At 41.0% G+C, this 23657-nt stretch overlaps 1 protein-coding gene across 2 annotated transcripts in view; it reads right to left on the bottom strand.

The window, feature by feature from the left end:
• Positions 1-23657, bottom strand: part of LOC121962831 (vang-like protein 1) — a 63699-nt gene that overhangs the window by 7898 nt on the left and 32144 nt on the right. For both annotated transcript variants that reach the window (XM_042513142.1, XM_042513141.1), the window contains exons 4-5: positions 7240-7671; positions 6557-6732 (exon numbers count right to left, since the gene is read on the bottom strand). In XM_042513142.1, coding sequence (XP_042369076.1) covers positions 6557-6732; positions 7240-7671 — 608 coding nt within the window. The remainder of the gene's footprint in view (positions 1-6556; positions 6733-7239; positions 7672-23657) is intronic.

Raw genomic sequence — 23657 nt, forward strand, 5'->3', positions numbered from 1 at the left:
TGTACAAGAGCTGACAGTAACATCATGGCAGGATAACAGCGTTACAAGACAGATGTTTCCATTGGTCTGCAAGCCAAAAATAAACGACTTGTGAAAAGAGGAGAGGTGCTGTCTGTTTATGTCCACTTATAGATTTTCATTTCATCTTCAGAAAATGACAAACTGAAAGGGGGAAAATGGAAAACGAAGGTGTAATGTCGACAAAAAGGCTGCTATTTCTTTAAAATTTCTTAAGAGTTAAGGGACATTCTCAGTTAGTCACGATTCCATTTCCAGGACACACTGACCAGACAACAGGTTTCTCTCAAAATTGTTGAAAAAAAAAATTGTTGTCATTACCATAAGAAACAACAAGCATATTGCAGAACTTTAATAGTTATGTGTTTATTGTTGTATTAAATGTGGCAGAAGTAAACCAGCTTGAGTGGTTTCAGAGAACAGTGCGTCACTCATGAAGCAGACCGCTATGAAAACAGACTCATCAGAGACGGACGGAGTATTTAGCAGGGCCGGAGGCTGCGCTCATTTCCGCCGAAGGGGCAGCAGGGAGACTGATAGCAGCTCTCATAGATAACTCAAACCCTTTTTTCCATTAAGCATTCAGACAGACATTGTTTAGTGGCCACTTAGATAAATGCTGAGTCAGAGCTCCTGCTGCTTCCCAACTTCCATCAATTGTTAACGCTGAGCAAACACGAGACAGAACCATTAAAACCAAGCTGCTCCACTGGAATATCGAGCAAGTCGGGTTCAAGTTAGGGCTCCAGTGTGTTGGATTTAGAAACAGGAATATAGAGAAATACAATACTCATAATTATGTTCTCATTAGTGTATAATAACCTGAAACTAAGAGTCACTGTGCTTTAGATACCCCAGAATGAGCCGTTTATATCAACATATGAAACTCATCCTTGGACTCTGCTGTGTTCATTGTGGATTATAAAACTTCACCCAACTATCTATCAGCATGAGGGTGAACAGACAGAATTGTCATTTTTGGTTGAACTATCCCTTTAAGGTCTTTATTCTTATCAAATATCTTATATCTCCCCTCCAACAATGCTTATTATATATCTATAAAAGAAAAAAAACATGAAATCATGCCAGTAAAAGCAGAGAGTCTGAGAAATATATTATACCAAGTTCAAATATGAGACTAAAATATATCATAACTAAAGTACTATAAATAAAGTGGCATAGATGACAGTAGGGCTGAAATCACCACAATATGATATTATCCTAATACTTTAGTCACATAACCAATATCATTGTATTGTATTGTGATAATGTGTATTGCTATATATTTCGATTTTATACCTTTCAACAGTAAATCATGTTCCCCAAAGGAGAACTTTTGTCAACATTTACTTATCTAATATGATCCTCGTGTACGTACATGAATCTGCAAAGACAACCGTCTGCGTGCCTGGCCAGTCGTTTACAAAAACGTTACAATCTGGAACCTGGTTTCAAAAGCTTGTGTTTTCAGGCCTCCAAAAATGCTGTTGTGGTGTGAAAGAAAAGCCAAACCGCAACAAAAGTTTCACGTTCCATGCAAGAACTGCTGCAATGCAAACTGCTCCTTTAACACTCAGTACAGTACATGAAGCAGCATCTTAGGTGGGCATTAAAAAAACAACTGCTGAATGCTTATTAACCCAGCTGCCCTTCAGATGAAGGTAGCTGACCACTGCCTTCTCTGAAGTTGCTGTTCAGGACTGACCAGTCAGGGAATGTAAACTGGGAAGTCTGCAGCAGTCGCTGTGTTTAACCCCCACCCTCTCTGACTGGAAGGAATGCGTTCATATTCAACACGTCTGCTCTGACAAGGGGACAAGAAAGGCTTCCTCTGGTCCTCAGATTGGCATCAAAGACCAGGCAGACAGAGACAAGCCTTCAGGGCCCCGGGGCCCAGGCTGGCTCCCCATTATGATAAGGCAAACGATGGATGCCAGAAAAACAGGAATGTGAGCAGCAGCCGCCGCCTGTTAGTGGAGGAGATACATGAGAGATTGGCTGAGAAAACAGACGCTCGTGTCTGGGTTTCTCTGTGTGGCGCATTGTTCATGTTTGTGGCTACATGTGCATGAATCATTTGCATGTATATAGTGCAATTACCCATGCGCGCGCGCACACACACACACACACACACGTGTCGACGTTTGTGCGTGTTCATGCATGTGTTTCAAGCTGACCAGATGCTGCGCTGCCGTCTGCAGGGAGCACTAATTAGTTGTGTGTTTACAGTCACAGACGGACAACAGAGCGAGGCCAGGCCTGCTGCCGGCCAAGCACGATGAATGGCACCGCTTAAAAAGGACAACACCCCCAAGGCAGCCAGCGGACACACTGACCAGACCAATACACACACGCACACACACACACACACTTGTCTGACCTGTTTCTACCAATGCAAAATCAATATGAATATCAATACACTTCTCAGGAGTTTAAAGTTCAGCTTTACAGTATTAGCAGTGCATATTTGATGTGTGTTTTACTGTTTATCAGTGCTAACAATACTCCAACAATATGATGCAGCATGGCCTCTTGCAAAAACTCGCAACACACACTAGTATTCTAGTATAAAATATTTATCTCCGATTTACCAGCTATACATTTTTATATTTTTAAAATGAAGGTTGATAAATAGCCTTGTCACTACACTACTTTAATTTTAATTAGCTGAGAAAATCATGCTACTTCAAAAACTAAATGCACTGGGTTATCTGAAAAATGCATCGTCACCGATCTGAAAAAAAGATCCATCGACACGTCACTGCGTAAGCGGCATGATGTGCTACGAATCAAAGTTCAGCTGGCCTCAACTTTCTGTCGCCCTCCAGTGAGTCTCAGATCATAAGTTCTTGTTTCTAAGTTTGGTGCTGTGTTATTAACACGGTGTGAACATATCAGACACTCTGACTTTTCTTATTCAAGCACTGCAGGTAAGTATGAAGGTGGGAATATGGCTAACAGAGTGAGTTCTACATTACAATCTACATTTTGGCAACATGTAAGCGTATGTTTAAAGATTCGGTTCATTGTGAGCTTTAAGATTGTAACATAAGAAACTGGGATTTTTCAACAGAAGAACTTGACACGTTTTAACAAAAATATTAAAAGAAAATTCATATTAAATGAAATGTTTGTGACAAGTAAGACCTTACCAATTCAAGACAAAGACTATTTTACAGATTCCTACAAATTTTCACTAAGTGTTTCCATAAATTTCCCATAATATTTTACCCCATTTTCATGACTTGATGTTTCAACTGTCATGCAGTGTAGCTCCAGATATAACTTATACAATCAAAGAAAGTGATTTCATGTAATGTTAAACATGTTTTGGGGGATTTTTAGGCACATATTTTAGAGTATTTAAAACAATAATATTAATGATATTTAAAACAATATATATACATATACACACAAACACACACACACACACACACACATAAAACGTTCAATGATTTCCATACTATTTTCAGGCCTGGAAACCTTCTAATTTCATGACATCTCTGATTTAATGACTTCTTAAGTCTATTATCTATAAAATTGAATGTAAGATATTTTAAGTTTTAAGGACCTACAGAAATGTTGATAGAGCAAAGATAGCTGATATTATGCAACCTTTCTGTGCATTTTGGTGCACACGGAGATGTCAAATGTGATGATAAATTGGGGTTCAGACATTGATCAAACACAGATTTAGTTTTTTTGGACCGAATATAAACTTTGGATGATATTCAGGGGAGGTGCTTTGCTATAAGCGGCAAACACACACAAGCACATGTGGACATAATGATGTAAATGAGCGCTTGGGCAACACTTTAACAGCGACTCTGCAATAATGTAACTGCCCTGTTGCTTCTTCACTGGTCGTGCGAGCACAGCATGACAGATTCACCTGTACTGTTGTATATGTCAGCCGAAACCGCAGGACAGAAATGCCATGCAAAGTTTGAGGTAATATAAAAACAGTGTCAGCTTTACATTTTGAGTTCACTGGTTGAGTCTAATGACATGCTTACACCAAAATGAGCACGTGTACGCAGGTTTTTCTAACATGAAAAAAACCACTAAAAACAGGCCATTTCCCATTGTCAGTATACAAGTATGTTATTTTGTTATTTTTTTACGGATGTGTCATGTTTGGCGTCATGGACAGGCTGAAAAACAGGTGAACAAACAACAGAAAGCAGCGTGTTTAGAAGTGAAAATGTTACGGCGGTTGCTTCGTTTTTAATATCTCTTACTTATTCTCTTTTAAACTTGGTGCTGACTCCAGACTGTAACCTTTGCCTTTAGATAAAAAAGCCAGTTATAAGCAGGCGTTGGTGGATTTCTTGTGCAATGGGAAAGGGGATTAACTGACTTTATTGTACATTAACAATCATGGGAAAATTCATTACAAAGACTTGTCCAGGCGGGTTTCAACTGCATTCATCCTGACACTTAAATGTTGTGAAGGAAGGGCGCATAAAGTATGATACAGTTTTCCTACAACTACAGAAAAATCCAGATCGTAGTGTTAGAGGAGACATAGGATCCAATTTCATCCATCCTGTCATAAAGAGCTCATCCATAAATCCATCATGTTTTATAAGCTGCCTGTAAGCAGGAGAATATGTGAGACTGGAGGCTGCGTGTATTGATACCAGGGAGCAACAGAGCTGCTGTGTTTGTCTAAAAATGGGATCTTCCTGTTTTTCCTCACACACTGTCAGGTCATAAAACCTGGTTGGTCTAGTCTGAGCTGTTTTTTCCAGCACACACAAACACCTTTCATTTCTTTCATTCCCACATACATTTTAGGATTCTCCAACGCTACCGTCTCATTAACTATTAATCCCTCCTCCTCTGTTCTGTCTCTCACAGCCTCCTGTAGCGTTCTCCCTGCCTCAGTCTCCTGGGTCTTCCCTCTGTACTCCGCCCTCTGTCTGCTGCTCTGTTCTGAGGAGTTTCCTCTCTGAAGTCTTCCCCGCCCTCTCCTTTTTTCTCCTGGCATGATTTCCTCTCACTACCAGCCACTTTGTTCGCACGCCTTCTTGTCTCCTTGTTTTCTTCCATCTCTACTTTAACATTCGATCTCCCTCTCTACTTGATCGCCACTCTTTTACTTCAGGCTCATCCCTCACTTTCTTCACTTCCTTCTATCAGTTCCATTTCCGAGGATGTTACCAGTGACTTCCCGTTTCCTCTCTCACATGAGGTGTCCCAGTTTCTACCGCTCCCTCTGCCTTCATCTCGCCCACACGTCCTCTTTCCCCTCCCTCTCATCCCCCGCATTCTCCCCGTGTATCCCCGGTCGCTCACATCAACCTCTCCTTACCTCCTGTTATCACCCTTCCTCTTACACCTTCTATCTTCGCTCTCTCCGTGCACAGAGGTCATCTGTGTATTCTGCTCTCTTGCTTTCAATGCTAACAGCATCCATTAATGCCTCTGCTAGTCTGACAATGTTAAAGACTGCTCTCCACTTATCAGGCACGGCCAAATGTGTAATACTTGCAACCAAATATGCACCTGCATGTCTTTAAGGATTAAATTGCAAAATAAATCAATTAGCCACACTGTGTTTGTGGGGTCGATTCAAATTAATTTACAGCGTGTGTGTCCATGGCACTGTCCTGCTGCCCCAAATACGAGCGGAAAAAATGAATTCATTTTGGTCGTGATTTTGGCAAAAAAGATTCTTTAATGCGTGAATCGATACAATTAAAATGTGTAGGTGTAAGTACTTTTTATTTTGGGCTGTTCCCAACTGAGAATTATGGCAGTCGAATCAGATTTGGCCATTTAATAAAAATATTTGACGATTTGTTTTTATTCCGTGTAAAGTTTTTAGTTTGCATGGGTCTGGCAGGATGTTCCGTGTGACAGCATTCATGAAAACAAGCTAAGAGTGGTAACAGTTGATCAGATATGCACAACAACAATTTTTTGCCAACAATTGATAAAAGCAGAAGCAGAAGAGGAGATAACGTGCACAGTCTCTGTGCCGCTGCATCATGCACACGGCTGCTTGTATCAAAGAGTAGCATGAACGTCAAGAGCACTCACTCCACAGCAAAAAATCTGAGGACCAAAATGCCCCAAGAAGTACACTACACAGCTCACTGACGAGCAAAAAAAACAAACAAAAAACCCTGACTGCTCGATTTGAAGCGATCTCAGTCGACTCTCCGACTCATAATACGCATCTCCGATTTTTAAGGGGCAGCCGTACTTTTATTGTTGATATGTGGGTAACAGGATGTCATACCGGCCAAATGAGAAGAGAAGAAAATGACAGACGGTCCGAGGACAAGGACCTTAAGCTGCTCATATAGCAACTCGATTTTAGCCAGCCGAGCACAAACTTCCTGCCTGATCTGCAACTGTTTTCAGAAACTACTGACCCTTTTGAAAAGTTAATAAAAAAATCCTTATAACAGGAAACAACCATTGACAAAAATCACTTCATAAGTCTGCCATGTTTGCTTTAGATATTTCCATGAGGGCACAAAATCAAACACCTATAAGTTAGGACAAGTCAATGTGTGCTTCTTACCTGAGCTGTCCCAGGTTGTAATGCCTGATCTCGCCATCCGTGGAGCGTGTGACGCACACAGAGAAGCACGGCTGAAGCTGCCGGAGCTCCAGCAGGACGATGGCCAGGTAGTGGATGAAGAGCAGAGCGTCCACCAGCGACACGGCGTACTGCACGATGCCCTGGTAGTTCTCATCCTGTACACAATGACGTTATAAGGGGTTCATTTGTGCCTTTTAATGGAATATATGCACAGTTTAGTAAATATATATATAGTGCATGCAAATGCAGTCAACATGTGCAAAGCATCAAATACTCCTGCAGGGATTAAAAAAAGGAGATCGTACACATGTTAGACAAGATGTAGAGCATATTAATATTCAGATATATTCCAAAGGATTGCAAGCTTTCTAGACCCCCTGTTTCTGTGTGTGTGTGTTTTGTGTTTTCATGCATGCATTCTGAATGAGCGACCAACTGGGATTTTAAATTATGACTCACGCAGCAAACACAGAGAAACCAAATATCTGTGTTTTGAAATCCTGAAGGCATTAAAATTAATGTGTCTGCAATATATGAGAAGTTGCTTTTGGAAATATTTAATTCTGTTTGTGAGTGTGTGTGTGTGGACTTGAATTTCCATGTATATATTTAGTCAAAATGTGCTTATAAGCAGTGCGAGATGTTATACATCTCTAACTCACCTGTGAGTCAAGTATCCTGACTCCGTAAAACAGCCAATAGGAGACCACAAAGAGCAGCACCAGCACGGCGAGTAGCGCCCGGAATACAAAGACCCGCGGGAGGCCGGCCCGCGGCGGCCTGAAGAAGAGCGCCCACACGGCCAGCAGCAGTATGAGCAGCTTGAAGGCCACGGAGATGAAGAGGCCCTCGCAGGCCGTGCCGCAGCTCTGCAGCCGCTCCGGCCAGAGGAGGTGAGGAAGCACCAGGAAGGCCAGCGGCGTCAGGAACACCAGCAGACCCAGGATCACGGCCAGGGTCAGCGTGAAGTAACGGCGGCAGTCCAGCCCCACGCTGTCCTCCAGGTCCTTGGTGATGCGGACGATGTCCTCTTGAGAGAGGCTGTGCTCTGATGTGCCAGTGACGGCCGTGGTGGTCTCGCCCCAGTTGTCATCCTGGAAATGTGAGGAGGAGGAAACAAAAATGCGTAAAATATTACAGTTACATCCCAATTCCCTTATTTTATCATTCCTCACCTCTTGATCCTCACAGGAAGGAAACTGATCCAGTCTATGCCATCAGTGTGACCCGTTATTACTATTATACAGTCCCTTTTCCTTTACTCTCTTCTATTTTACATTCACTCTATACTTGTCATATTTCGATTTTATGCAGCTGTGTAGGACATACATGTCAGATACAGTTTTCACATTGTATGTGTGAGAAAATGTGTATGATTTATTCACTTTTTCCATCCAGATGCATAATAAATATGCTCTGTCATATATGTAAACATGTCTGCTAAACAATGTGTCCTTGTTTGTTCCCTGTTTGTTTCTGAGAAAATTAATATAAGAGATCTGAAAAAAGGGAGAAAGTTCATTTTTCCTTTTAATCTGAATGATGGATAATATTAGAGTCAGGAAGAGGAGGAGAGTCTGTTCAGGAATAAACAAATTCCACAGGTTTAGTCTTTTATCAAGCCCGTGGATTTCCAAAAGGCATTTTTTTTAATCTTTTAAGCACAAGATATTCAATTGTTCCCACAAGACAATCAACCTGTTCCCAAAAGATAAATTATGCCCACAAGATAACTAACTTGTGCGTCCAAGACAATAACTTGCACCAACAATAAAGTAACTTTTTAGCACAAGATATTATCTTACAAAAGATAACTTGTTTTTTGTTTGTTTTTTTCTACTTTTTTCCACAACCACGATGCTTCAGATATTAAATTAATTTCTCTTAATTATTTAAGCTGTCGATCTCTTTCTACAAACCGTGAAACCCTCTTACCATAACCTGGATTATAAATAATTATATTCCATACAAATATCAATAAATATAGGTGCAAATAATTAATAATTAAATAAGAAAAAGTTAAAAATAAAAAATCTTGTGCATTTATTGTGTCTGAGTATTAAAGTCAGTTTACAAACTAGCTCAACTCATCTGTGCACAGTACACAGTGGATACAGAATACATTTTGAATGCATGTTGGATTCTTGTAAAACATTACTTTTTAATGGGAAATGCGCACACACTAATATTTCATCATGTGTTTGTCACGTGAGATCCGCTGAATGATTTGCACAAACATAAGAAACTGATGATCGTCCAGATTATTTTATTTATAAAGAGTTGCAGATTTTCTCACATCTCTGTGGAGGGAAGATTTTAGGGAATTGAGTTGCACCCACTGACTTCAGCACAATGCACAATAACAAAGCTACAATGGTAGAGTGGGGTTTGGGCCCAATATAGCTCCATGCTCAAGGGGAAAATGTGAGAGACGGCATCAGAGGATTGTAAATATTAGGAGAGAAAGCTTCCATCTGAAGCGTTCTGGATTACTGTTTAGTATCTCACTGCGCTGCTTTAGACTGGATAACATTTTGTCATAGCCGAGGCTCCTTTAGTGAAGCTGCATTATATTTTGCTTTTGACGACAGCTCAACAAAAGCATGGGATGTTATTTCCAAGCACGTGAGAACGAAAGGATTTGAAGATAGGAAGTGGAAAAAGTAAACAGAGCGAGCTGCCAACTGGGCTATACGCTGACGTCTGGGTCTGACTGCATCCGCAGATAATGAAGGTCAGCGGTGTCGCAGCAGAGCCGCTACAACACAAAGATAAGAACTCTTTACACAGCAGTCATAACAAGCTGCTAACGTGGCTCTGGGAGCGGCTGAGTGCTGCCGGCGACACAAGGACTGATAATCAGCTGCCATCAGCGACAACATTCAATAACCAGATCGCTGCGACCAAAATGCAATGTGAATGCTATTTTAAGGTATCAGTGATTAGCTGCACACTGGCAGAGAGGGGATGCTTTCTGATCACTTTAGGCTGAGGGGGTTGGGAGGTGGAGGTGGAGGAGGAGGAGGAGGAGGAGGGTGGTGCACTGGGATAGAGAATATCCCACTGGCCTCAGGGGTTAAAACAGCAGAGGATGAGATGAAGCAGAACAATGGGAGGACCCGGGCAGTGTGCTCAGGTTGTCTTTGAAGCTAGAACGAAGCTATACTCACAGACTAATTTTAGAATTCTCACTACTACACAGAAAATCAATACTGCATACACACAGACTGGATGGAAAGAAAATGAGAGAAATTCATGCTTGCTTCACTACTTTTTTCCCACATTTTTAAGGCGTTATTAAAGCTGGTGAGACATAAAAGCCAAGTGAAAAGCATTTTAAAAAAAATACTCCAAGAATCTCAAGACGATGAGCCTTGAACGTGATGCAACTTTTTCTATTAACGGCAGCATCGTGATTCATTGGAGACGACGTGTTAACCGTTTTGTTGGTGTAGGTTTTCACGGACAATCTCAGCCCTTAAAAAATGTCTCAGTTTCACCTGACCTCTGACACGACAATGCCGTTACAAAATACTCATCTCGCCGTCCGCACGGCTGCAGAACGGGCCGAACATCACGAGCGAGCGACCTCATGAGCTGGAAAGCAGACGTTGGAATGCATGACTCGGGTTCAGAAGGTCAGAGCGACGATGTTGAGACGTCTCAGCGGGGACGCGACCTGACATTTGGGTGTGCTGGAGGGGACAGACTGTCTGCGTCTTATTTATTCATGCGAGTAAAAGTAGAGAGTAGAAAGAAGGACAAAATAGGACTGAAGTTGAACTGATATCAAAATTCAATCAGAAGATAAATCTCTGAAGTTTGACTTTGTTTGGTGCAGTACTGACAAAATCTGTGGAACATCTCTTTAGTTTCAACGACTACAGAGACAGTTGTTGATCTCAGCTCTCTGTACTTTACTCCCTGTGTTAACCCTAAAATCAATGTTGCTGTTAAACACTGACATCGTAGGTTGTTATAATTTAAAAAAAAATCTTCTTAGCATGTAGTACTATTATTTAAAGCTTGATTTTGAAAAGCGCATTTTGTGCACAGAGCGTGTGCGGAATATTCAACCGGGCCCTAAGGGTTAAATCATGTCGTGTTTTGAATAACTGGGGAACAAAAAGCTTAAAACAGAGAGACAGCTAACTCTAGCTAACTAGCTAACTCTTGTCAGAGACTAATGATGCTAATGTTAGCCAGCAACGCTAACTGGCTTCCAAATTCAAACTGAAATCTCTACATCAGAACAATACGTCATCCAGAGTCGCCTCGAAAACAACCCGGCGTCCAGAGTAGCAGGCAACAGCGTAAACAGAGAAACACGTGTCCATAAAACAAATCGCTTTTAATTAACAATGCTTTGCCAAACAGAACATTTAAACCCGAAAACCCAGCTCTCCTGTGTGTTCTCCTGCCGTATGCCTCACGAGCCAGTCACATCGCACCTGCAGTTTCCATCCATGTCAGTAAAAACCTGAATACCTCGAACACGCGTCTTCTCCCCGGCAGCACAGATCTGTACAACACTCAAATAAGTGTCACCAATTCAGTATCTGACGAAATATTTTCCCTTCTCACCGACAGATGACGCTGATTTATGGCCTTAACCTCTGACCTTTAAATTATAATCACTTCATTCTTGAGTCCAAGAGGACGTTTGACTCTGATGTCCAGGATCATCTTTTTAAAAAATTAAATAATATGCCTGATAGCTAGGGGTGTAAATCACAAGTTTAATCACGATACAGTATTTTATTTTGTCTTTGGACAAAATATGATACTTGCTGATACTTGCAAAGTATGTCCCCATACAACTTTGATTCAAGTCAATTCAAATCAGGGGCCTGCGATCAATATGATACGATATCAGTTAATATCCTCAAGTCTTTACCTCGGCTGTTTGCAGTTGTTGCTTGGCACTAGCCCTGTTTAAGAAGGAGGTGTGATTCGACAAAAATGGCGACACAGACGTGCCATGGGAATTTTTTTAAAAAAGGCATATCCTAAAAACATGTATTGATGTTTTGCTATGTATAGATAATCTTGGATTGTTGATCATTAAATAAATATACCGGTCCACATCGATGTATTGTCACCATAGCAACATTGGATCAACTCCAAATATCAACGTTGTGTATTTAAGAGGAGAGCTGAGAGAGACTGATTGTATCTGACAGGCGATGGTACAAAAATCTGATCACATAATTCAGCACACAAACAAACAGACATAACTCATGCATATTTCAGTCCAGTCAATTGGAGTGGAGATTGCTTTTGAAACCGAACAGTGAAAGCCACTTCATTAATAATGAGCGAGGCGGACTGAAGAGGCCCTCAGCCTCTCCGCAGAGACTTACGCAACAGGCCTTTTACTCACATCAGCAATTATCCCCCAGAGAGAACAAAAGTAAGCAAAACCTCATTATTTTCTTTCTGTATTAGCAGAGATAAGTGCTCCACAAAAGGCCAGCCACAAGCCTCCGTTACATGGAGATTCACAAATCATCAGGGCTGACAGCGAGCATGCCGGAGCAGTTACACAGCAGCACCGGAGAGCCTTCGTTAACATGAAGAGGAAAGTCCTGTAACGAGCAGTCAGTGGAGGAGCATGCAGTTCCTTTACTCAAGTAAAAGTACTAAAACCATGCCGGGAAAACACTGCATTGAAAATGTTATTTAAGTAAACGTGAGTACAATAACGAAAATGTACTTAATATATTAAAAGTACCTAATGCAGAAAAATCTATTTAAAACTATATCTAATGTAGAAAAAAAGATTTACTACAACTACTACAACTATTATTATTGTTCTATTAATTCTACTACTACTACTACAAATAATAATAATAATAATAAATAATAATAAACTAAAATTATTCAAATCTATACTCAGTGTAGAACAAATAATAATAATAATATTAAAACTACTTGTACTACTAATAAAAAAAAAAAAAAGACTTAAATGTTTAGCAAAATACTTGACAATTAATATTTGGTCAACTGGCTAACTGATCGATCGACTAATCATTTTAGCTATACATGTAGAAACTGATGGTTACTTAAATTTATAACAAGTCTTCTTGTGTTTTTTTAATGCAAACATTTTGTGAAAATCTGTTGAGTTCGTTAAGCGTTCAAGTAAATGTAGTGAAGTAAAAAATACAATATTTCCTTCTGAGATGTAGTGGAGTAAAAGTATAACGTGGCATGAAAAGACAATACTTAAGTAAAGTTAAGTACCTCAAATTTGTACAATACTTGAGTAAATGTACTTTATACTACTTTGTACTGCTACTGTACTTTTATGAGTGTAGTTTACTGAAGGAGTAACAGGGCTCAGCTGATCCCTGCGGTGTCGACTGGAGTGACTGTTGACAGACTCTGGAGTCTTAATCCTGTCTGACCACCGTCTCGCTGGTGAAGACGAGCGTGCTCCGAGAGAGTGTGTGTGTGTGTGTGTGTGTGTGTGAGTGTGTGTGTGTGAGAGAGAAAGGAAATCAATAGGCATTAGCTGTAAGGAAGAGTGTGTCTCTGGCCACAGTGTACTTCAAGAGCACCCATGGGAGACGTGAGTCACAGCTCCTCATGCCTGCGCTCATCAACACTCATCGCTCCGCCGCTGCTTCATACCTCTGAATCACACACCGCTCAAGGACTCTTTTAACGAGTCTATCACCATTTGTACACAGCAAGGACTCACAAACAACACATCAGGGTAAATCTGAGCGATGTGGAAACTACAGCTGCGATGATTAGTTTAATAGCAGAAATACAGTCATCAATATGCATCAAAGTTACTGGTTTCAGCTTCGCTATTGTGCATATTTTGTGGTTTTCTTGGTCATCTTTGATAGTAAATTGAATATTTTGGACTGAAAACGAGACATTTTAAAATGTCACAGTGAGCGCTGGGAGTTTGTGATGGACAATTTTTGCTGACATTATACAGATCAAATAAAGAAATAAGTTTTCAAGCAAATAATTGGTCGATTCATGGGCAGATTATGAGACAATGGCTCCACCATCTCTACTACACAGGAGCAAGACACACTGACTTTGGGAGGGTTTTGCCTCCTCTTGGGTCTAACCAAGTAGTATTGTTGCCTGAGCCTTGCTGCAGGCCCCTTCTCACCGCCAACTTCCTCTGTGTTAAGATAAACTTAAAGGGCTGATTCTGACATCGTTATAGTGACACTGAGGCTTCTTCTTCTATTTAATGCTTTTTAAGACATTTTAAAACCATCTTTTACCAAATTAAACACTGACTTCTGGTCAAATCGTCTATTTTCGCAGTTACGTTTAAAGGTAAGAAGTATTTATTTGGTCCTGTGCAGAGGTATGTTTTATGCAGAGCATGGTTATTAGAGTGAGTCAGGTTCATCTACATTTTGCCAAAAGGTAAGACCATGAATAAATAAAAAGACAGTATTAGGTTCAGTGGCAAGATTTGTAACATCAGAAATGTGGACTTCGGGAAGAGCTTGACTCATTTTGACAAAAACAAATTAAAAGCTGGGTAAATGAAAATAGGTCAAATGTGTGGCATTTAGGACCGCACAAATTCAAATGTGATGCTATTTAATGACTTTTAAGACCTCATTTTTATAAAAGTGAATTTAAGACATTTTAAGACATTTCAAGGACCTGCAGACACCCTGTGCAACCATTTCACCAAATCACTGAAATATTTCGGGCTTCGAACACGTTCATATTTCTGCATGTGTCTCTAAATTTTAGTAGCTAACACATTATATCTTGTTTCAGGCAGCCAGTGGAGCCTTCAAAAAGTCACTACACCCGGTCAAAAAATACATGCGCCCAGATAAAACCCTAACTTGTTACTTTTACACTTCAGTTTTTGTACAGATAAAAAAAAAAATGGATACAACATGTTGATTAGTGAGCTCCGGAGGTGCTGGAAGGCATTTGTTTTCTTTGTTTTACCTTTAAAATGCCAGGCTATCTGTGTGTCCCTGTTTCCAGTCTTTATGCAAAGCCAATTATGTCCTGGCTCTCACTTAATGCTTAATAGAGAGAGACTGGTATCAATCTGCTTATATAACTCAGTGTGTATCAGAGCGAACCCCATAATGTCAAATCATGCCTTAAATAACCTTTTACATGGCAGGTAAAGCACTTTGAATCACCATCACCTTGTTTAGAGGTGCGAGACAAATAAACTCACATTGCCTAAATATATTTCTCCAGCATATTATAAATGACAAATCATGAAGCAATTATCAGAATACTTGCCCGTTAATTTTGATGATTTTTTTTTTACTTATCGTTGTGGCCCTGCTGGTAAATACTAATAAGCACATTTTCTACTCTGTCCTGGCTCAGTGTGAATGAAATTCAGCACACTGTTGTTGTTGTTGGATCCTGACTACTCTACCTGGGCTTTCCCTCAGCTTCCATGACTAAAAATAGACATCAGTGACCCACATTTCCTCACGGGATTAACCAACCACCACAAGCTGGTCTGGTTCAGTACCAGCAGCCTCGCGGGAGGCCCGGTCCCATTCATCACACGAAAACAGGTGAAACACAGAGAAGCAGCGAGGAGAGAGGGAACAAAGAGGAAGGGGGCGATAGAAATGCTCAATAACAAGACAGCCAATTAAAGGAGAGGGATTGATCCTGAGAGGGAGGGAAAGTGAGGACAGTGACAGTTCAGGGGCCACAGAGGATTACCGCACACACACACACGTGAAATCCTCCGCTCATTACTACGTATGCGTCACGAATATACGCACCTTAACTAAACACCTGTCACGTCTACTCTTGTCCGACATCTGCAGTGATTTATACAAGGCAGGCGAGGTTTTACAAGCAGTTCCTCTGATCCGGGAGGAGCTGAGGCGTTACAGCGCAGACTAAACAGATGAATAACGGAAACATCTGATATGACGTGTTCTCACAAGAAGAAATGAGGAGAGGAGAACAGAAGAGAGGCCATGTAGGAGAGATAAGAGAAAAGTAAAGCAGACATGTAGGAGAGAAGAAAAGAGAAGAGTTGCAGGAGAACAGAGAGATCTGGTGCAGCAGAGTACACTGTGATAATTACTGTAGCTATAATTGGTTGTCAAAAACTGGGAGACAGATGAAAATATTTTCCGTCTCGGACACCATCTCGACCACATTTCTGCAACACAGGCCGCCCAAGCTGACCAATCACAGTTCCCACATAGTAACCACTGAAGCTCTGACATATAGTTTCATTTTTCATGATGCACACATCAGGTGATGTTGTGGGCTCAGAGATTAACCAGAATAATTTGACATTTTGGGAATCAAACTCATTCAAATTCTTGCCAATAGTTCGACGAGAAGATTAACACCTTTCTCATGGTAGAGCCCAGAGACTGTTAGCTTGGACGAGCATAAAGACTGAAACATAGACTGTATGCAACAGTGGACAACGCATCTCCATTTCCTCCCACAGTACAAAAGCCAAAATACGGGCGTCATTTAGAGCCAGAGTCTGCGCAGTAGCGATCGGAAAGTGGAGCTGCGGTAACTATTTCCCAACCATACACCTGGCCCACTGCACATATAAACACCACGTTTCTGATTTTTAAAGTGTAAATGCAATCGCCAGAAGAAAAAATGCAAAAGTTAGGTTATGAAAGAACTACACCACGGTCCCATCACTGTAAAGTCAGCACCACAGAGAAGCTGAAAAGCTGTGTGTGGCGTGATGAAGTCGTGTTGTCTCACATTGCCCTGTTAAGTCAAAGCTTCAAAATTCACAAGTGTATTTACTTGCATGTTTTGTATTGGAAAACAAAAAATAAAAGTCTCTTAAGCTTGTGTTAACCACAGCACTTACCCCTGGAATCTAACCAAAAATCCATAAAAAAAACCCCAAACAAACCCATTAACTTCAAGAGGAGAGAACCAGAGGTCCAAATATACTAACTCATTTTTGGGTTTTCTGACTCATTCCTGCAGCACTCTATACAGTCACTGGACTGAAAGCGGAGGGACACAGCGAGCACCCCTAAAGCTAAAATTAACACTTCTCCTGACAAGTATGTGTTAATTCGGATTTAATTTAATTAAGTTAATTTCTTAGATTTTCATGCTAAGTTACCTTAACTATATCTCGGCTCTAACTTCATACTAAGTGCACAGACGTGTGAATGGTAGCTATCAAGCTTTCTCGTCTGCCAAACAATTCCTTTACACGTCTCGGTGAAGGACGCGCAGTAAGCAGTGAGACACTATCTTCAAAATGACTGACTGTTAACTTTGGCACTGCAGCCACCCACAGAACCAAAATGAACACCGCACGAAAATCAAAGCGTGTCTAAAACAAGCAGCAATCAGGCGCGAAGGCACGCGTCCTTTTCAACATGTGCAGCAAACTATTGAGGAAATCACTCTCTCCATCCTGGAAAGGACACGGCATCATTAAAAACAGTTGAGCAGAGCAGTCAAAAAAAAAAAGCCCGGCAAGAGCGGTCAGATAAGACGTAGAATGTGCCATCAAAGTATTTCTTTGATGAAACGTTGGCGAGGGCTGGGAACTAATTGCTGCAATATGATACAGGAGCCGCTGAGCTTTAAACACATCAGCACGACATCTGAACTGCACACAGGCACTTGTTCGGATGCATCGGATTGCGTTACGGGTCTGCTCGTCAGGATTGGAGGGATTTCCTAATGGTATGGGCCCCGCTCAGACGGCCTTTAGGGTGTTTTTGATGATAATTTATGACAGGAGCAGCTGTTTTGGCCAAAATACCACAATTGCTTACAGTATTTTATTCTGGTCTGAGGTGTCTTTTTGTGGTTAAATCAGCATACTCTGCACATCCCGACATGCAGCCTCATTTTTGTTTCACAAACACAAATAATAGCAAAAAAAGCCACTCAGACAGCACTATGTGGCTTTTTACATGTGCGTGCAGGTATATTTAGCATACAGTCCCCGTTCACTGACATGCTATGTCAGCTCGGGTGCATTTACAAAGCTTTCAACAGAGTATTTTCTTCATTCTTTTTCCACTAGGGTATAAATAACAGCTATTGTCTCTCGCGGAAAATCAAATATCCACTAAAAGCCTGTTTTCTGTTGTTCCGCCATAAGTGGGCTGCAGACAAAGCCCCTCGCTCAGTGCACAAACAAGTGCACTCTACTCACTCCTGGGAGGCGAGATGTGTAAAATATAGCAGCATGCATTCCCAAAGAGCTCTTCACAGCCATTTAAATCCACCTTTGTTCAGACTGTGGACAGCGTGCGCGGCTGACAACAACTTGTCAGGACAAGGAAGGGAAGCACTTCAAAAAGTTTCCTCGAATAATTCTCAGGATAGAGGAAAGACGCTGAGACAATGGGAGACTGACAGCTGAGCAGTGCTTGATAAAGAGGTAAATTGCAGTATGGCTGAAATGGATTATTCCCATAAACATCAGGTAACCAGGAGCGGAGGACAGACCTTCTAATTTAGCAAAACCCAGAATGCTGTGTAACAATTACGTAGTGTTAGAGTGAGAAGTGATGCAGCCCTCATATAACCTGCCTTATAATATATATATTGGAATTAATAAAGAGGGCTAACATTACAAAGAAAAGGAAAGTGGAGCAGGAAGAAATTCAGCTGCTGGTAGTTTGTGTCACGTGTTAGTATCATCATGACAAGTACAGTCAATGAAGATATATGGAAAGGGACTAAGTCAATGCCAGTTTTATTCCTGTTGTTTGTGCTATTCCATAGAAATTAAAATATTCAAGTACCCTATAATGACCTACAAATATTGCTTAGGTAACAAAGTCAACATCTTGACCAATTATATCATTTACAATCACACCAAAATACGTCTCAGGAGGAGTTTGCACTGCATTCATTCAGGATCAGACACCACGGGCAATCTCTAAGAATTTAATTTGTAAGAAATATAATAAATAGCTTTCATACTTATGTTTGGGAATAAAGGGAAAAAATACTTTAATCTTTCTCTAGAGGAATTTGTCTCTTTTTAGCAGGTTGATAAATGCAGGCCGTTGCCAAGACTAATTAAAAAGCACCTGCAATCCAAAAAAAAACATTACTGCCATGGCAATTAAAAAGAAAGAAGGGCGAAGAATATTATATTTCAGAATCAGATGTGTATTTCTGAAGTGACAAAAACACCAATGTCTTCTTTTCACAGTGGAGGCAGCCTATGGTGCTGTTATAATTTAATGTTTGAGCACAGACCACAGTAATGTTAACACAACACTGCAATCTCTCACTTTGATAAAATACCTTAAAGAAAATCGAGACTCAATATAATTTTCAATACCGGGGGAAACTGGCATTGAGGGCTTGGATTAGGCTACATGACATGGACTTGTCTCTTCTTGTATATTAGTACTGAAACCACTTCAAATATTCAGAATCCATCCATCCATCCATCGGTAAATCGATATTTTGACAACTTTGCTCTTTGAAAACTCACATGCTCCAACATATACACACATATGTTTTAGCGCACAGCTATATCCAAATAAAGCAGCAATTATGCCTGAGCAGGCCTGCATCCTGGGTCACAAAACCCATTCCTATAAGAACTGGATAAACAGCAACAGTGAGCACTAAAACTGGCATCCTCTGCTGTTTATGGACAGTAAGACTGAGACATCAGGACACATGTCTGTCTTACCTGACTTGGTTTCGTCTCTGTTCCAGAGCTGGCCACTGGAGGTGAGTTATTAATAGTGTCTTCTTCTATGGTGGTAACAATCACTTCCTTTATCTCCTCTATATTCTCCAAAACCTCAAGCACCTGCAGCACCTCATCCCCCGCCTCCATCACCGTTGGCGATTGCATCCCAAAATCCTCACCAAACTTTAGCTCAGTCCAGCTCGCTCAAACATCGTCTCTGCATGCTGCTGTCCTTCCCCCCGATCCAGAGAGTGTGTGTGTGTGTGTGTGTATGTGTGTGTGTTTGACCCTTCTCCTGATCTGCAGTCCAGCCCTGCTTTATCCGTCTTTATATAGAAATCTCTCCCATCATGCCTCAGGAGATATTGTATGGGACTGGGCGCTCACTTGCCACATAATGTAAGGGGCTTTATGGAGAAAAGCAGAAAGCGAGAGAGACTGAAGAGCAGGAGAGAGGAAGATGAGTTGGGGGGGGGTGTGATCACATGGGACGTCCTGAGAGCAGCAGGGATGGAGGGGGGAATAAAAGGATGGATGGATGGAGGGTAAGGAGAGAACAGGGGGAAAGGGGAGTGGAGGAGTACACTAAATAAACATCTTAGTCCAGACAGGAGAGTAAACAACACAAATTAGGTGCCATCGCTACACTCAAACCAGAAGATGTGTTTCTTCCTCCTCCTCCTCCTCCTCCTCCTCCTCCCTCCCTTTTATCCTTCCTTCCCTCCAGGCATCCTCTCTCATTCTGTGCTCGTCTCTTGCCTCAGTGCCACTCTCAGTCCATTGCTTCTGACCCAGTGAGCACTGTGGTGTCACCGCGCTGCCACTGAAGGCTGCGTGTGTGTGTTCATGTGTGTGTGTGTGTGAGGAAGGTAAGTCAAAACCTGTTCATCCAAGCATCTGATCTACAACCTGACAGCGTGTCTTTAAAGGGTTGGTGCACTGTTGTTCTATATTTTTCCTATCATCAATAAATCCCAAGAACCAAAAACAACAGTGAATGAATCTGAAGTCAAGTATTGTGTGTGTGTGTGTGTGTGTGTGTGTGTGTGTGTGTGTGTGTGTGTGTGTTCTGTCCTGCTGCCACAAATACTCACTAGAACAACAAATGTGTACAAATCCACAGCTGAAAATAGTCCCTAACAAAATGCAATATTTCGTCCTGTTTGAGTAACTCTTGCTAAAAGTGAGAATGATTTTGTTTTTTTTTTAAAGTGAGAGTATTTGCGACTATTTGTTTTAATATTTAGAGATTAAACATTTTAAAATAATGGGAGATGAACTATTCTTGGTCTTTTCGTGGCATTTGCTGACAATGAGAAGAAAAAAACCCACCAGTCCTGTAAGAACAGAATTTAAAAAAACCCTTTTTTTGTAAAATGAATTAAGCCCAATGGAAAAAATATCCACAGTGTTGACCAAAGCAAGGCACCTTGGCAGTGCTGACTACTGAGGGACAGAAACCCAGAGAGTGCAAAATGGAGAAAACCATTGTAGATTATTTGTAGGGATGTCCTGTTCAAATTTTTTGCACCCTTATTCAGTCCGAGTCATTTAATGTTGAGTATCCGCCGATATCTAGTCCCGGTCCAACACTTCTACTTTTCCAGATAATACAGTGCAGACTTTAAGTCGGCTTCTCTAAAGTTATTAAAATCAATCCAATATATAGCTTGTGCTCGATGATGTGAATAAATGAAAAGCTCTGCGAAGCATTGACCATTTTCTTCGGGGGAGTGTCTGTCCCCTTAAGGGAGTAGTCTATTCTCCAGTGCAGCCTGTGTCTGAGTTACCTGAATAAACTGTGCTCTTGAGTGTTTATTTTTGTCATCCTCACATCTTTTAGATGGATTACGCTTCATTAATAATAAGCCATGATGGCATTTTGCTGACAGAGTTTGAGTACTTGCAGTGGCGAGTGGTGAGTGAGGCTGTAGCAAACTCAGCACTGCTGTCTTTGTCTCCTCTGAGCGGGGCGGAAAAAGGCAAAACGCAAGACTCTCACTATGCTGAAATGAAGTGCCCCAACTGCAGTAAATAATGTAAATAAAGAGTGTCATACTGTGTTTTGTTTATGGTGTTATGGTGTTTTGCTGGGAGGAGGAAGGCGGGTCGGATTGATTCTTAATTATTCGATATTATTGAACCCTTCTCCGCAGGAGTATCTAACAGAGAGAAAACGTTTGCAGACAGTTATGGGACAGGGTTTACCTGTCACCTTGTCTGGGGGAGCTACAGTGAAAAAAAATGCAATTTTCTCCACTTTGTCAGATTATCTTTTTTTAAATGCCCAAATTCAGGCGTGTAAAAAAAAAGGGAAGAAGGTAGAATTTTTTTGTGTGTGTATGAAAACAGAAGATGTTCTTTATTTTGATGTTTTCATTGTTTATATATTCAAAACACAAAATATTCTGGGGGTCTTGAAAGATTAGTAAACGTGACCAAAAATGCTGGCACTGGCTGGCAACTTAATAATAAGACTGGTGGGGAAAGACTTAATATCAAATCTTATATTAATATTAAATCTTAATTTATGTTTACTTTATATCTGAATGTTAAGTTTTCTCAAATGTAGCTGCATTTACTTAATTTTGTGAAGTTTTTGCAACTTAAAAATGACAAGTGGAATTACCTTGTTCTTCTAAAGTGATGGCAACTTCAATAAACCAGCGTCGTCTGAGTTAACTTGATCATGAATAAGAGGATTTTGCCAATGATGAAGTGAGGAGATCTGCGAGGTCTGTTTTCTTAACATGTTCAACATAAATTAAGACTAATAGTTATATTTTTCATGCAGTCAGTTTCTGTGATAAACCCAACTTGCCAGAGTTCACAGTGCATGAAGACATTAAAATAAATTTTGCTGTGCTGTTTTGTGACAATAACAAGTGATCTTTTCGAATTTCAATGTCATGTAACCTAAGGTATGATTATACCACAGCTTTAAATAAAAAAATGCTCTAAATTACCAAAGCAAAACCACCTGTTGTGCTGACCGTACCTCAAGTCTTTAGCCACAAAGTTCTCACAGTGGTATTAAACTTCTCCGATGGGCGCCGTGTTGGCTGAGGCGTTAAAGCAACAACCATGACCTCCAACGTCCCGTAATCTAGTCATTTTGTTGCATGTCATCTATCCACTGTTCACTCACAAATTAAGGCATAAAAAAATCAACCCACCCACTAGAAAAAAAAACACCTTCACCTCCAAATCTACAGTGAAAAATGTTAAGAATTTCTCCCTCTGTCTCTCTCCGGCTTTGCCCACACACAGAGCTTGCAGCCTGGCCGCGGCACGCAGCTTACGACAAGCACAGACACACACACACACACACACACACACACAAAGCACCGGGATAACCATGAAACTCAGCGGGATTCTCTCTGACTGAGCCAGGAAGAACTCACCGCAGGAAAGAGATGCCAAACATGACCGCAAGTGCTCTGCCTCCTCCAAGAGTCCGACATGGCTGCCTGAGCGCCCCACGGAGCTACCTGCACCGCGATCTGCGAGAGAATGCCATGAGTGGGGCCGCTTCAGCATACCGAGGTCCGGATCGAGTCAGTGAACAGCTGAGATCACAACACAGCTGAGTTTAATTGGGCTGAATGAATTGAGCTGCAGGGAGGACGAGAGGAAGGTGAAACAGAGGGAGGTGGAGGGATGCGAGTTAGGGGAGTCGAGGGAGGATGGGGAAGAAGAGAAGTGCAACTTCAAAGAACTAACTAGTTCAGTTTTTTGTTTAAGTTAGCAAACGCTGCTGTCAAAGCACGACTGGTTTTCTCTTATTCCTTAGTATTTGGGGTACGGGCTGACAGATACAAGAAGAAAAAGATACCAAGAACTCTGTGAGGACATTTAAACCATTAAATGACTTAAATTTGGGGGTAAGCAGAGATTGTGAAATCACACGTCACTAATGCAAGTCAGGTTTAAGTGCGTTTCGAATGTGCTTTACGTGAAACAATTATTTCTACAGAAGTGAAATAACTACTATGGCGGAGCAAAAAGATCAAAAAAAAAAAAAAAAATCCACTGGCCCCAAAACTTGCAGGAAAAGCCATGTTGCATGTTGGTTTTCTCAGGTTAGAAATAAAGGAACTGCAGCTAAAAAGATAAAGATGTAAAAACAAAAATGATTGTAAGTTGGGGTTGGAGTTCTGGACGTGTTATTCATTACTCTATAGAAATTTATCCGAAAATCACAACACGTTATAAAAGTAACAGTTAATCTGCAGGATTATAGACGGTTTTCTGAATAATCTATCAAAAAGTGTCCTATATTACCTGACTTCTCCCTGCTTCTTCAGAAAGCACCTGTAAATGAACACAAGAACTGGCGAACACATGCGGGGGCAAAACGCTTCCTTCTCTAAACCCCACAAAAACATCTATAAATAAACCCAGCTCCATTTTCGTTCT

The sequence above is a fragment of the Plectropomus leopardus genome, chromosome 24, assembly GCF_008729295.1.
Source record: "Plectropomus leopardus isolate mb chromosome 24, YSFRI_Pleo_2.0, whole genome shotgun sequence".
Lineage (NCBI taxonomy): Eukaryota > Metazoa > Chordata > Actinopteri > Perciformes > Serranidae > Plectropomus > Plectropomus leopardus.